Source organism: Myiozetetes cayanensis, unplaced genomic scaffold (genome assembly GCF_022539395.1).
Source record: "Myiozetetes cayanensis isolate MyiCay16 unplaced genomic scaffold, myiCay2020 scf14, whole genome shotgun sequence".
Taxonomy (NCBI): domain Eukaryota; kingdom Metazoa; phylum Chordata; class Aves; order Passeriformes; family Tyrannidae; genus Myiozetetes; species Myiozetetes cayanensis.
The window spans coordinates 18,170,584-18,185,234 of NW_026087048.1; the positions used below are offsets into that span (position 1 = coordinate 18,170,584).

The following is a 14,651-nucleotide window of genomic DNA, read 5'->3' on the forward strand; positions in this document are numbered from 1 at the left end:
TAACGCTATCAGATAATCACTGTCCTTTCTTTCTCGCCTCACTTTTCTGTATCTCTCTAAATAGTTTATTATTCTGCCTTGGTACCTTTTATGGAGGCCAGCTCAGTGGCCTGTCAGTTAAAGGGTAAAGATACATTAAAATCGTCGTTCATTCAAAAGGCTTTGCTGTAAGTGCCCAGGATATTCATTTGTGCACACATACAGGTCCAAGCCTGAAGTGCGTAGCTCTGAAAGGAAAAGCCCTATCTTCCCTGAACAAACCCTTAATGATTTTACATCTGTCTCAGAGCCTGCTCTCTAATGAATGTTGACATTTCATGCACGGCAAGACACAGGAATTCTGTTTGTGGTCAGGGGGCTACAACATATTCCCAAGGAAATTAAATTCAAAATTGATTGTGTGACACTCAAAAACTGGCCCAGAATTTGAATGATTCCTTTCAAGCAAAATATAGCTGCCTTTCCCACTGACAACCAGCCAGGTTTTAGCAAAGGCAAAGCAAAAACTGCAAATGGTGTTTATGGCTTGCTTTCCCCTGCACCAGAAAGCTGTGAAAGCAAAATTGTTCTTTTGCTCCTTTTTTTGACAGAAGAAATGCCACAGTGTCAAAACTGTGAGCAAAGGGGATCAGAGGGAGGCTCCAAAACAGAAGCATGCCCTGGGCAAAGCCCAGCACGATGGCAGTGCCACAGCTCTTCTTTACCTCGACCAGGCAAGAAAGGGGTTCACATGGAATTGACTTTTTTTGTTTAAATTAAGTCAGGTCTATTGCTAAATCAGCTGCATTTCTCTCTAAGACTTCGTGGCCATGGATTTTTTCATTCCTGGGAATGGATTAAAAGTGGGTTTTTTTCCTAAGTTAAGTGTATTCCTGCCTTGGCAGGGGGCTTGGATTAGGCCATCTCCAGAGGTCCCTTCCGACCCTAACGATTCTGTGAAATTACCTGGTTATCTAAGCTAAATCAGCTCTGTAGGAGGAACTTCAGGAAGACCTCCCCATGGGAAGAAGCCAGAGATGACAGACACTCTGAGAATCTCCCTGTCCAGCATAAACCCTCTCCCTCCTCTTGATCACACAGACACAGAGACATGAAAGGGCTTCCGAAATGGCTACAAAGAGACGACAAACCCACCGAGTCATCAGAGAGCCTGTGCATGTGCCACATCACTGTTATATAAACAAGACCTTGGGATGCTTTGGACAGCAACCATTCCTGCTGAGGGGGAGGGAAAATAACAGGATCTGTTTCCCATTCAGTAGCTCTCATTCTGCCCCAGTGCTGCGTGGAGCGGGTATTTATTTTTGGTGGAAGGCAATGCTGAGCTCAGACCATCTAAACATCACACAATGCTATTACATCTTCATTATTGCACTGCTCTATGGAGACAAGTGTTTTGAGGAAGGTAATAAGCACTTACAATTAAGGCAATTATAAAGTAGTTTATTATAGTTGAGCGCTAAAGCAGAGCTGCCTTGTGTCCAGGAGAACCAAACCAGTGATCCAGCGTGTCTGGGGAATCCTTAAAACAGCATCAATCTGATGGTTATGGCTCCAGAGGCAAAAAAAGCAGCTACTGGCAGAGACAGGTTGATTTTACAAGCCACCAGAGGATGCAAGCAGGAGGGCAAACATGGAAAAATCATCCAGTTGATGCTGGATACGTGTCCTCATTCCCTGTCAGGCAGCTCTGGAGTGGGAAGTCACCCTGCCCATGAGCTGGACCCTGGCTCTTGAAGAGCCACAGGGGTGAAGTCCCACAGCCAGCACAGCAACACGAGACAGAACTATCCCTGTTTGTGCTTCACAGCCACCTTGGGGAACGTGGGGAGATGAGCATCCCAAAAACAACATCACTTGTGGACCACAAGGGCTTGGGAAACACTAAGTCAACCCAACCCAATACCACGGGCACACAGGCAGTTACAAGCTCTGGAAGGTAAAACAAAATCCATCAGCCCTTTGCTCAGCACAGGTTTCTGTAGGGCAATGGAAGTGTTGCTCTGAGCAAAATAGTTTCCAAGCCATTATCACAAAGTTAGAACCTAAAATAACCCTTGGAGAAACACGGCCCTTTGCTCTTCATCACTTGTATGATGCCATCTGACACTACCTCTGGTTTCCATGCTGATTAAAAAACACATCACGGACCCCAGTAGCAAGCATTCATTTCAGAGCTTCAGACACACTACTTTAAACAATCCCTTTCCCTCAAAATAGTTTTAAAACTCCCTGAACAGGTAGCAAGTTTCTTTCAAGTCTGTTTTTACGTGAAAGATGTGTTTGCGTATGATTTTGTTTCTCTAGGCCAACAGTGGCGATGTTTTTGATGCAGCAGAAGAAGATGCTGTCACTTGAGAAAAGATAAAATTATCACCTTTCAAGAAACATCTACAGGTTTAACCAACCCACTTCTCTAAGAGCTGAAAACAGGATCTTGGCAGAGAGAAAAAACCAGTGTAGACATGAGGATAAAAAGCACTTCAAGCCTACAATTAGCTCTAGCGGGAAGGGAGAGGGTGAATCGCTTGTTGTATAAAACAGTCAGCGGCATCTACCTATTTCCCACATGATGGCTATGGGGAGGAGGAGCAGGAGGAAATCCCAGTGACCCCAGGGCTTACCGAGGCGGCTCCAGGAGACGATGGGCCGGGGGTTGCCGGTGGCGATGCACTCCAGCACCGCCGTCTGGTGCACGGTCAGCGTGAGGTTCTCCGGCCCCACCAGAATCATGGGGTCCTTGTAAACGGTGGAGTGGGAGCCTGCAAGGACAGAATCGCTGTTAAAAGGCATCTGGTTGTCTCTTGTTTAAAGGAAACATCGAGGACTTCATGCTAAGTACATCCCTTCTAAGCGTGTCATGTTCATGGCAGATGATCTTTAAGGTCCCTTCCAACCCAAACCACTCTAGAACTCTAAATCCTAGATGTGGCTGGTGTAATCCTCAATAAATCTGAGATGCACCTGAAACAAAAGGAGCACCTGTTTGCATGACAGCCACACTGAACATGTTTTAAGTGTGCAGTGATACTCCTGGGGAAAACCCCTGAGCCAACTGACCAGCCACAAACAGCCCTGTTAACACAGGGATATCAGGAGAGTGAAAAAGGACCTGCACTGTGAACAGCAGAGAGCAGATGTCCAGGAAAACCATGGTATATAGGGAGGACACAAGATGCAGGACAGCAGGAATACAAATAAATGAAGGAATTGCTTCATCTCTCAGCATCTCAAGCCATAAAGTAATTCATGCAGTCCACAATGCCTAAACCTGTCTCTGTGAGCAGCAACTCTTCCTGCTGGGTGTCATTTGCTCCAAAAGCCCTGTCCTGGGACACAGAGCAATGGAGGTGCCTGTCCCTGACTCCTGCTGAGGATCTTTTTGAGAGGTGATGCTCCTCTGATGACTGCAGCCCATGGGGTTGTCATTTCCCTGCCATTTTCCTGCAGGGAGAGGATGCATCCCACTCCTCTAATTGTGACACATTCACCGCTCACAACACAATCACTAATCATTTATTTGCATTACAGTAGCACCAAGTGGCAGCAACCAAGAATGAAACCCATCACACAAGATGACAAACAGATTTATAATAAAATAAAATCCAGGCAGAGGACAAGCAAAAGAAAACACTTTTCACTAGACAGGACAAGAGTACGGGACAAAACCACCATCCTATGTCAGGAATAGCACAGCTGAACCCAAATCTTCTGAGTCCCTAAAAAGTGCCTTAACCCTGGGCCAAATGTCCCTAAAAAGTGCCTTAACCCTGGGCCAAATGTCCCTGCAGCCTTTACTCCCATTTGTTGGGAGCATGAGAGGAGGAAAACCAAGAGATGTTCTCAGTTCTCCCTCAACAAACAGGAACACTGAAATCCTCTGCATTAGTCTTTCTCCCCAGCTCCGATGAGAGCTGGGTTACACTCCAGAAACGCTGAGGTCAAGCAGTGTTTAAGGAATTCCATCAATCTGACAGCTGCTGCTGGCAAGAAAGCTCTGTACACCTGCAGAGAGAAACACTTGTGCTGATCATGTGCCCCCGAGCAGGAGAGGGGCACAGGGAGGGCTGGGGAGCACAGCCCCCAGCTGGGCTCTGCCGTAGGGACCATCCCACACTGACTCCTCTCCATGGACTTTCCAATGCCCAAAAAGCTTGTTAAAGACAAGTGATCCACCAGAAAACTATCTGCAGGGGCTTTTCTCCAAGAAAAACATTCTTTTCTCCCTGCACTTCTGAGTGCTACCATTTCTCAGCAGCTCAGGGGCTGGAGTCAGGGTGTAGCAGGGGGATTTCACAGCGGTCCAAGGGCAAAAACGGATCAGAGCACCTCGTCTGTTAATTGTTCCTACAGGAGCTAAACGGGGAGTGATACAACGACTCCGAGCTCCTGTGTAAATGGGCAAAATCCAAGAAAAATCACCGTGTCAGTGTGACTTAAGAGCTGACTTTCTCACTAAATGCATTTCACTGCAAGCCATAAAATGCAGATTTTTTTGATGAGAACCAGAATGCACAATAAATTCATATGACCGGCTGGTTAACCCCAAGAGATCTGAAAAACAATACCTTCCCCTCAGTACCTCGGAGTGCCTTTAAAACCCGTGTAGATTTATTGTTCTAAATCACAATACTAAATGTTCACGCTTAGAATAATACGGTATTATCAGCGTATTATACAGCGATTTCAATATTTCAAAACACGGAGAAATGAAATGAATTGTCCAAGGTCACCCAAGAATATCAGCAAACGGGAGCTGAGATCAAAGCAGAATTTATAAAACGCACAATGCTGACAATAAAATGTTTTAATAATCTCACTCTGATTTATACTCTGAGTCCTAAGCAGACATTCAGGTTTTGGGGTGTGGGCTCATCTCCCTGAGTCTGGGCAAACCCTGCCCGGCTCTGGAAGTGCCACTGCTGCTCACCTTCTCCTGCAAAGGCCATGGAATGATTCCACAGCTTTGCTGCTGAGCCAAATGCCCATGACAGTGCCAGCTCCAGGGGCAGATGAGACAGTGATCCAGCAGGGATGCTGCAGTCACACATCAGCACCACGCAAAGGGGCTGGCCATGCCCCACCATCAAGGAGGAGGTTTCCTTCTACAACTACAACAGCCCTTTGATGCAGGGTTGGGGAGGAAGGAGTGACAAAACGAGGGACTCGTGGCAGGGGAGCGCTGCTGGAGCTCAACAGGGGTCAGGGCAGCGCAGGGGGGATTTATTCTGAAAGGGAAAAAGGCTCTAATGATGCCTGTGGCCCCCAGGGACTCCACCAGCAGCAGTGGAGGTGAGGACGGGGAGGTCCCTGGCACCGCCAGCAGTGACAGGCACTCCAGCAGGGACGGGAGCGTCGCCTGCCAGATCTTGATCAAAAGGACAGCAGCAGAGAGAGATGCAGCTCACACTGGGAAGGTGTCAGTGCAGAGAGGCAGGCAGCCCCTCGGGAGCAGCTCTGCTAAGCAGGCACTTGAAAATAATCAATCAGCAGGACTGGAAGACATCCCCGCGCCGCTCGCTGCCGGCAGCCCTGCAGCCAGGAGAGGAGGAAAGCACTGCGAGCAGGGTCCCTCACCCCCCGAAGGCAGCCACCCTCCCCTTCCTCTCCAGCCAGGGCTTGGTTGGAAATCCCAGGCAGGCAGACTTAGTGCTTCTCTCTGGATGAAGCAATGGTTGGAGTTGCTGCCCTGTTAGGAAAAGAGGGAGCCCCTCCTGCCGTGATGAAGAGCTGAGAGAACATTTCCCTTCACCCCGTGACGCAAGTGGGAGGTGACACAAAGATTTGCAAGAATACTGGTTACCCCACCGATGCCAAACTCCATGTGCACAGCAGCCCTTAAATTAGTTCAGTATTTACTGACACAACACCCACACCAGTGAAGCAACATCTCTGTGCCAGCTCTGTGGTTCACCACAGCCTCTGCTGCTGTGCCAAAGCCCGGGGTTCACATGCTAACACATACCTGCTGCCCTGGGCTAACAGATATTTGCGTGCTCTTAGCAAACACCACAGAGCACAAACCTCTTCCGTGGAGGTTTAACCCAGTGCAATGGGTTTTACATGCAAATGTCCCGTTACAGCAGCTCTGCTGACGTGCAGGCATTGAAGCATGGTCCAAACCCTTCAACAGGCACTTATACATGGTGCCTGCATCCATCATCCAACTGCTTTAAGGAAGAGAAAAACCACAAATGTTTCACAGACAGGAAACCTGGAAAATATCCATCTGAAATGAGGGATGGTCAGATGAGAACAACTGGTGCTTTCTGCCCTGTGAGAAATAATAACTCAGGCCAGTAAACTGACACAAAGAACTTCACCACGTCGATAATTTACTGTTCTTTTTTCCCCTCCACGTGGCTACTGTTCAAATAGATCAAGAAAACAGATAAGTAACAGGCACCAAAAGCTCCCAGGTCTTTCAGAATCAGTTAACCTGCTTTCTTTCCCCGTCAGAGTTGATACACACAGCATCACTCTTCCCTCGGCTTCACCCCATTTCACACGTGCTGCTTTTTCACTGCTGGCAGAGGCTCAGCTGACACTCAGCACAGGTGTTAAGTCTCTGCTCAGAACCACTGGCCAGGCAGCATTTTGGAGGGTGATGGGAAGCTGTGAGATGTGACTGTAGCTGACGAGCCTCTGGCTACTGGGTACCTGCAATTATGTGTGTCTGATGGACAGGAGGATCGCAGCTCGAGGGAAAGACCTTTTGCTGCATATAAAAAAAAGCTCAAAGAGAAGCACACACCCAATCAGCCCTGTGCAGACTTCCCTTGCCTCTTATCTCCAAAGATGTAATCTTCATTTCCACAGGGAATTTGGAATGTCCTCCACTGGAGAGCTACGGATGCCTCACCACTGTTGTCACAGGGGAGCACAGAGGGTACCCAGAATCTTAGGGGGGTTCTGACTTGGAGTCCTGCATCTCAGAGCCCACCCTGCCAGCAGGACACAGCCAACAATTTGCAGTGACTACTTCCTACTTCCTACTACTTTTACCTTCCCTGAAGGTAACCCCCAAGTGCCCTGACATCCAGGAGAAGGAAGCTGTCCTGTTTTCACAGAATGACACTGAACAAATGAAAGGCATTTCTAACAGGGCACAAAGGTGTCATTCACCCCTGGCTGCTTGATCATCACACCCCACCTTGGGCAGCAAGAAGCCACACTGCAAGTATGTGACTTGGGCCTTTTTTGTGGGGAGGAGACCATAAGGCACCAGTATTTCTTCAGCTGGAGCTTTCTGAGGTGAAAACCTATTTCATTCACTGGCTTTCAAATGTGGATAAAGAACCAAGTCAAAACTCAGCCTGGGGTGCTCCGGGCTTCTCCTTCTCATCTTCCAGAGGAAGGTTAGCCTGCTTCAGTCCATGCAATGCTAATAGCCTAGAATTCCCTCATTAGATAAAGAATTGATCACCCTGTGTGCTGCAATTACTTTCAGAGTGGGCAGGTCTCATAAGGAAATGATGAATCTTCCACATTTCCAAAAGAATTTATTTAATGTAAAGCTGCTGTAACTCAATTTTCTCACTGCCCTCCCTCTAACCAGAAACTGGCACTAATTTACAGGCAAAGAGACAGATTTATCTGCTATCAAATGGACTGATCTGGCAGGAACTAATAACAATCCAGAACACAGGAGGTGTTACGGCTGGACACCTTTCAGTGCTGTCAGCCTGAAGCTCTCCTAAACCACCCTGGTCCAGAACAGCAGTGGGAAGAAGACAGAGAGGCAGCCAGGGCAGTGTAGCTGGTACTAACCTGACACAGTGAGTCGGGCCTCCCTGCTGAACTTCACATTAGCGATATTGGTGGCAACACAGTGAAATATCCCACTGTCTTCTGCTCTCAGTCCCGTTATCTGGAGAACCCCCTTGGGCAGCAGCGTGTACCTGTGGGAAGAGACAAGCAGAAACAAAAGCTTGCAAAGCAGGACACGATGTGACAGCAGGCTGCACACCCATCCAGGTGAGGCAGGCTGGCTCCCACATCCCAGTGTGGAAATGCCAACACACCAAGGGATGCGGCCCCCGCAGGCTGAGCCCACGCTTAGCACTGCATCAGTGCTTTCATGGGTACATGAGCCTCTGGTCTTCTTTAACAGAGGGGCATGTTCCCTTTGTGATCTCCTGCTGCATCCTTGAGAAATGATGACTTCTGCTGGGAGGCTACAAAGTAAATGCTTCCTATTTAACCTGTGGAAAAGCTCTGGCAGCGCATTTTCAGGTGAACACAGCTGACATGGGAGTTATCATGACGTGGGAATTATCACTCATCAGCTGCAGCACAGCGACCATGGAGAAGCCTGTGCTCCACGCTCCCTGCTCCAGGTCCAGCTCTCAAATCCACACGACCTCAAAACCTCGCAGGCACGAGAAGGCGTGTTTAAAATAAATATTGAGTGGGCAAACGTAAACATCAATAAATATTTTCTATCTCTAAAACACGGGCACATTTAAACCACGCGTGCATGCACACATATATGTACACATACATTACAGGTTGCTTGGCAACCCCGTGTTTAAACTGGCTGGTAGTAAGCCATTACACCGTGATGAGTTAATAATCCATTTCCTCCTGGAAGATGCAGAATATCTTTTCCATATCAGCATATGGTTAAGTGCCTATAACCTGCTCCCCGCGCCGGGCTCCAAACGTGCGGCTCCGTGGCGGTGGCGGTGTGACAGCAATCAGTTTTACACGGCCCGAAGTTGATTGCAATCTCTCTGGGACTTTAAAATGCCCATTGTTTTGGATGAATTATACCACAAGAAGCCCTCGTTTTTGTTAACAATCTGCCCACAGCATTAGAAGATTCAATTCCAAAGCTATTATCCTGCCTTCAAAGCCTCCGAGTGCAAGACTCGGCATACAAATTTATATACACTTTATACGCAGAAATGCACCAGGCGTGATTAATGCAGAAATCCAATTCAGTTAGAGAAGCAACTCTCATCACCCAGGCTCTGGTGTCAGAGATTAATCTACTGAGCTGACAATAAAAAAGCTCCCCAGTAACTTTACTCCTACAAAAAGCCAAACCTGTTCAAAATCAGGACACGAATGTAGCGAAACTGCTCCTGGCCCATGTGCCCCAGGGCTTGGGCAAGGTCCCTGTCCTGGGGGAGAAGCAGCAGGGATGAGCTCAGCTTGGAGCTCTCTGGGCTGGAGAAAAGTCTTGACTTCTTGGTCTTGGAGCTCCTCAGCCTTGGGGTTCCCCAGCCTTGGAGAAAAGAAGTCCTAGTCGCATTTAAGTCCCTGCCACATCTCTGACCATCCCCACACCTGTGTCCCTGGGATCAAATGCAAAGGATCAGTGATGCATGGAGGATTTCATCTGTCCTGCTACATCTCATCAGGATGCCACAAGGCATCAGGGCCTGTTCTCTGACCCTTACTTCTGCTGATGCCACCTCGGATCAGCCACCCTGCTCCACCACATCCCCAGCTCAGCACCTGCATGAACAGGAATGCTTCAGAGGAGATCAAGCTTAACAAATCAACCCTGTGCTGGGCTAAAAAAATCTCAGATGAAAAACGCAAGGAAAAACAAAACCTGACAGTTGCAGTTTTCCACAGCAGATTTGGGCCTCTTGGGTCCTTCTACTGTAAGTTCACCGCCACGCTGAAAAGGTCAGGCATTGTTCCAGCCCTCGTGTTTTCTCCTGCCTCCAAAGAACCCAACCACGTTCTGCCGCAGAACTGACATTTTTTTAAGAATAGGGGCTTTCAGGAAAGTATTTACAGCTTCCTGGTCTCGCCTGTTCCCAAGGCACGGCCGTCAATCCGCGATCGAGGTGTGCGGTGACCGATTGTCTCCCGCCAGCGGGTGCGCGGCTCCCGAGCTCCAGCTGGGATTCCTGGAGGCTGCCGGCACCGAGCACGCGTTTCCTGCCACCTGTCCCGCGCCGCTCCGAGGATCAAACCCCGATGAGGGATGTTTCCGACGCGAAGGGAGTGGCCTGTCAAACACAGGAAGCGGCGACGTGCCGCTCCGGGCCTAGGCAGGGAAGGGGGGCAGCTGGAGCTGCTCTTTAGGAGAGCTGCTTGGGAAATGGCAGCCCACGGTGCCGGGGATGCTCTCTGCAGTTGCCACACACAAAAGGGAGTCCACCTGGGAAGGAAAGTCTGATGGTCACGGTGTAATTTGGCACTCGTGAGGGTTCAGGATGCACATGGAATATCCTGAGTCATGGCTCTGGCTCAGGATGAGTTACACAAAATGGAGCCACGGAGGGACGATGGATGCCGAAGCTACTCAGCTCTCTGAGGATTGCTGGGCAGGTTCTTCAAGCTGCAAAACAAACCTGGAGGAGGGCTGATCACGGATGATCAGTGCAAGACCTTCAAAATCAGCTAATGGGCTTTCATCTACCTCTCCTGGGAGCTGCCAGTCCTTCTACATGGTGCTTGGTCAGAGGGAGCCCAGAAAAGCCACGACATTAATGCAAAGAGTCTTCCACGGCAGAAACACTGGCCAAGACCATCAGCTCAGGTTAGTTGTGTCCGAGCACAACTGTGAAAGCAATAGCAAGCCTGGCCACCTTCTTCCACCTGGAGAAAGGCAACAGCACATGGCCTGGACATGTCCTACCTTTCGTTGTCTGTGTTGACCGGCATGCTGTTCTTGTGCCATAGGATGACCGGCTCAGGCAAGCCATGGATCTGGCACTGGAATCTCGCTACGCCACCTTCCTCCACCACTGCGTTCTGAGGGTGGATGTGGAAGTCAGACATCGCTGGAAGGCAAAAAGAGAGACAAAATTATTCACATGTGAAGAGAGATCCGCAACTGGAAGACGTCAACAACTTCACATGACCTAGAAGCACCCTGATTTCCCAGAGCCAGCAAACGGGATTGTAATGCAAGAGCAGAAGGCTGGTTTGCAGCTCAACCTTCTGCATGGACAAACAAGACTAGTGGCAAGTTCTTGACATCTGCCTGCCTCTGCACATTGAACTGACTGACACAACCACAACAGGAGACCCTGCTCCATGACCCACATGGTCCTCAGTGAGGTCTACAGGAGCAGCAAGACACACAACCACTGCACTGGCATGTATCAGAGGTCACTCTCAACAGCTTGAGCAGGTTTTGGATTTACACCAGAAAAGAGACGTAGATTCTTTATGTTGCTTCCAAAGTCTTAGGTACATTGTAAATATCCTTCTGATGTGCACAGCTTGATTCCTGAACTCATTTTGTTTAATTACCTTGACCAGGAGAGCTCCCCAACACCCTGGTATAAAACCTACAGCCCTTGATTTCCATCCCTGTTTGCAGGTGCTCCCGTTCATTGCATGCTCTGCCTTCCAGCACTGCAGAAGGAACAGCCACATCCCCTCGCTGTGGAGCAACAGGGTTCAGCTGACAGAAAGAGCAGCTGCCAAGAGCTCAGCAAAGCGAGGCTTCTGGGCTTGGGACCACCCAACAGCAAATGACACACCCCACCACGCAGGGTGAACACAGACCAGCCTGCTCCAGCACAGCCACAGCTGTAACCATCCTGTGGAAAGGCTCTGGCACGCTCTTAGAGCTACATAAATAATACCATAATTATTACTATTAATTAATTGGAAGGTGCTGCCTGTTGACTCCGCAATAAACATATTCAAAGCTAATAAACATCCCAGTGGTTCTTTAGCTCATGATTCATTTAAAGTGCTGCATCCACGGGGAGATCCCTCACATCATCCTAGAAAATAAAGTCCAAGAGAGACCCTGCTTCACCGCCCCAGCCCGATGACACCCTTCTCCCCAGCAAGCAAGCCTCGTCCCCTTTTACGTGCATCAAGTGTAATGACTGTAGCTCTGCTAAGGTACAAGCTGCCTGTGTGTCAGGGCAGCTTAATCATTCATCTGCAAACTGCAGTTGGGCTCAGGCAGATGGGAGATGGCCATTAGCAATCATACATTAAATATGTGTTGCATTAACCTGCGCTGCTCCCGCAACCACCGCGCTCGACCCGCTGACGGCAGATTTGTTAAGCTGATGGAGCAGCACGGAGCAAAGCCCTGGTCCTGCACGGCCAGAGGGTTGGGATGGGTTTGTAGCCATGAGGGTGGGATGGGCAGCCAGCCCCACGTCAGGATGCACCGATGGGAGCAGCGCTGGGGTGGCTGCGCGATGCTCCGGCCAGATGGGAACACACCAGCACAAGGCGAAAAGATCACAGAAAATTGTATTTCCCTTTCCCAAGATGAAAGCTAATGCAATTATCCTCTCTGGTAAAGGATGGAGCCCAATGGTGCAATGGCAATTTACCCAATTCACATAAATTTAGCCTTGAAATGAGACTGATCATGGCCCAGAGCACCCAGCCACGTGGAAAGGAGCCCAAAGGCTGCTGGGGGTCTCCCACACCAGGTGATCCCTTTTCCAAGATGGCAAAAGATGCTTCAAAACATGGGGGATCCAGGGGTGCTTACAGCAGGAGAGCTCAAGGAAGCCTGCAGGGAGACCCAGGCCAGGGTGAGCATTTTGCAGCCAAAGCCTATGAACCCTCACCAAGAAATGAATCCAAGAATTAATGGAAATGACACAAAGTTCTTCAATAAATTAAGAAAAACAACACAGGGATTGAGATGCCTGCAGGAGAATTCCTTTCAAATGTACAGATGCTCAGTGCTGAGGTTTTTCGGTGGCTGACAGGGTTGATAAGAGGAGGGAGGTGTGAATGAGAACAGCCCCGGCACAGACTTCGCTCTGCTGGCTGCAGAATTCACCGCCGTTCCTTTATTTCAATAATATCACCTCTTATAGGTAAAACTGCAGCAATAACCTCTACTCTTAAAGACACCAGTATTAATATTTATCATGAATAAAACATGGCAAGTTATAAATAATTCAGTTATGAGGATGTTAAGTAAAATATTACTCTTCAACGACCCTATAATGTGGCTTTGAAGCACAGTTTTATGTTAAATGCCTAGGAAACACTGTGACCCTTGCCAAGACCAGCTGGTTTGCAGAAGATGCATTAAAAATTCATGCACCGAGCTACAAAATGCTATTTTTAAAACAGGCTTACGAGTTTATTTACAGTTGCAGGGACAAAAGACTTTTGGAGCATCCCTTGTAAAACAGCAACAAAACTTCCACGTAAGTGATTAGCTGGTGTTTTCAGGCGGAAGGAGAGGAGAGGGGCAGGAGCTCAACTGCTTTACAGGGCATTGCTGGGAGGAGCTAAGTCTCTGCTGACCCAGGTGAGGTTTTTATGTGCCTCCCAACTGACTGTAACAAACTCAGGGAGCAGAGTGCTTTGCTCCTGTTTGTCACTTGTCTTTCCTCAGCGAGAGCTCCGTTATCCGCCGGGCACTATTGTTGCAGCTGCCATGGAGAAGAGCTGCGCCAGCCTGGGTGGGGTTGGCCAGCAGCCAGGGAGCTGCAGCTCATTTCTATGCTAATGGCCATAATAATTTTAAAAATAAATACATGCAATCACAATATTCACCCGCGAGCTCCTAAGAGGGGAGGCTCTCTCTAATCCATCTGCCCGCGGTCTCCGCCATCCGGCAAGGCAGCATCCGTGTGCTGAGGGTGGGACTGGTGCTGCCCCAGGCCCTTTGTACCATCATCAGAGGGGGTGAATGCCACCCTGTTCCCATTAAGCTTCCCTCTGCCACCTCCAGGTGTCATCAAGGCATAAAAACAACGTAAATCACAAGCACACTCACTGCTCCACACCGACGCTCCAAGCCGTGGTGTCTTGGTGCTTCTGCTCCCACCTCACCTGGATACGGCCACGGTACACGGAGAGTGGCACAGGGCAGGGAAAGACAAAACAAGGGCTCACAGAAGATGAGGGATGGTCCTGGCAGCCTTCCCACACTGCAGGCATGGGAGAGCCTCCTCCCAAAAGATGTTGGCCAAGGCTAGGTTCAGATTGAGCTGTCTACAGCCACACTGACACATGAGGTGGAAGAGTTACTCTTCATCCCTTCTTCCCTCCTGTTACAGGATCCTCAACTAGGATGAGACTGGATCAGAGGTGAGGTTCTTCCCTAAAGAGAACCCCATACTGGGGATCATCTGCCACCAAACCCCCACTGGGATGCAGTCCCTGATGACACATCCTATGGACACAGCACAGGTGAGCTTTTACACTCATCCATATTCACAGAGGTTTTATTCCAGGGTCTGTTTTAATCAAAGCACAAACACTCTCTCCATCCCAACAGACCCTATGGAAAGGCCAACTGAATAAAAATGAAAATAGGTATTGAGTGAAATTTTCTCTACTCCATAAAAAACTAAATTGAAACCATTAGTGGCCAATCCTTTTTTTGCTCAGTACAGCATTAGTGTTAAGCCAGAGATTGACCTAGATTTGATATAGAAAAAGAAAACATTAACTTGGTATGTCAAAGCAAATCCCAGGCCTTTAGAATCATTAAAACTCAAACACTGTGCAGGCACAAGGAGAGGAGGAAGACTTGAAAGGCTCAGTGTCAAACATGGTGTTGGGAGAGCTTTTGGGAAGCCCAGCTAGTTCTGCAATCACACTGCCTTTTGATTTTAAACTACTCATGGGGAAACAGAGAGCCAGGTTGGTTCTGACACAGCAGGATGCTGGGGACAGCTGACCATCCTCACCACCATGGATGCCACATAGTCCACAAACAGCAGCCCTCAAGTGAA

The 14,651-nt window shown here is 48.8% G+C and overlaps 1 protein-coding gene across 1 annotated transcript in view; it reads right to left on the reverse strand.

Annotated features, from left to right (window-relative positions):
• IGDCC3 (immunoglobulin superfamily DCC subclass member 3) overlaps positions 1–14,651 on the reverse strand; it is a 94,945-nt gene that overhangs the window by 28,325 nt on the left and 51,969 nt on the right. The window contains exons 3-5 of the mRNA XM_050309745.1: positions 10,604–10,748; positions 7,771–7,901; positions 2,625–2,762 (exon numbers count right to left, since the gene is read on the reverse strand). Coding sequence (XP_050165702.1) covers positions 2,625–2,762; positions 7,771–7,901; positions 10,604–10,748 — 414 coding nt within the window. The remainder of the gene's footprint in view (positions 1–2,624; positions 2,763–7,770; positions 7,902–10,603; positions 10,749–14,651) is intronic.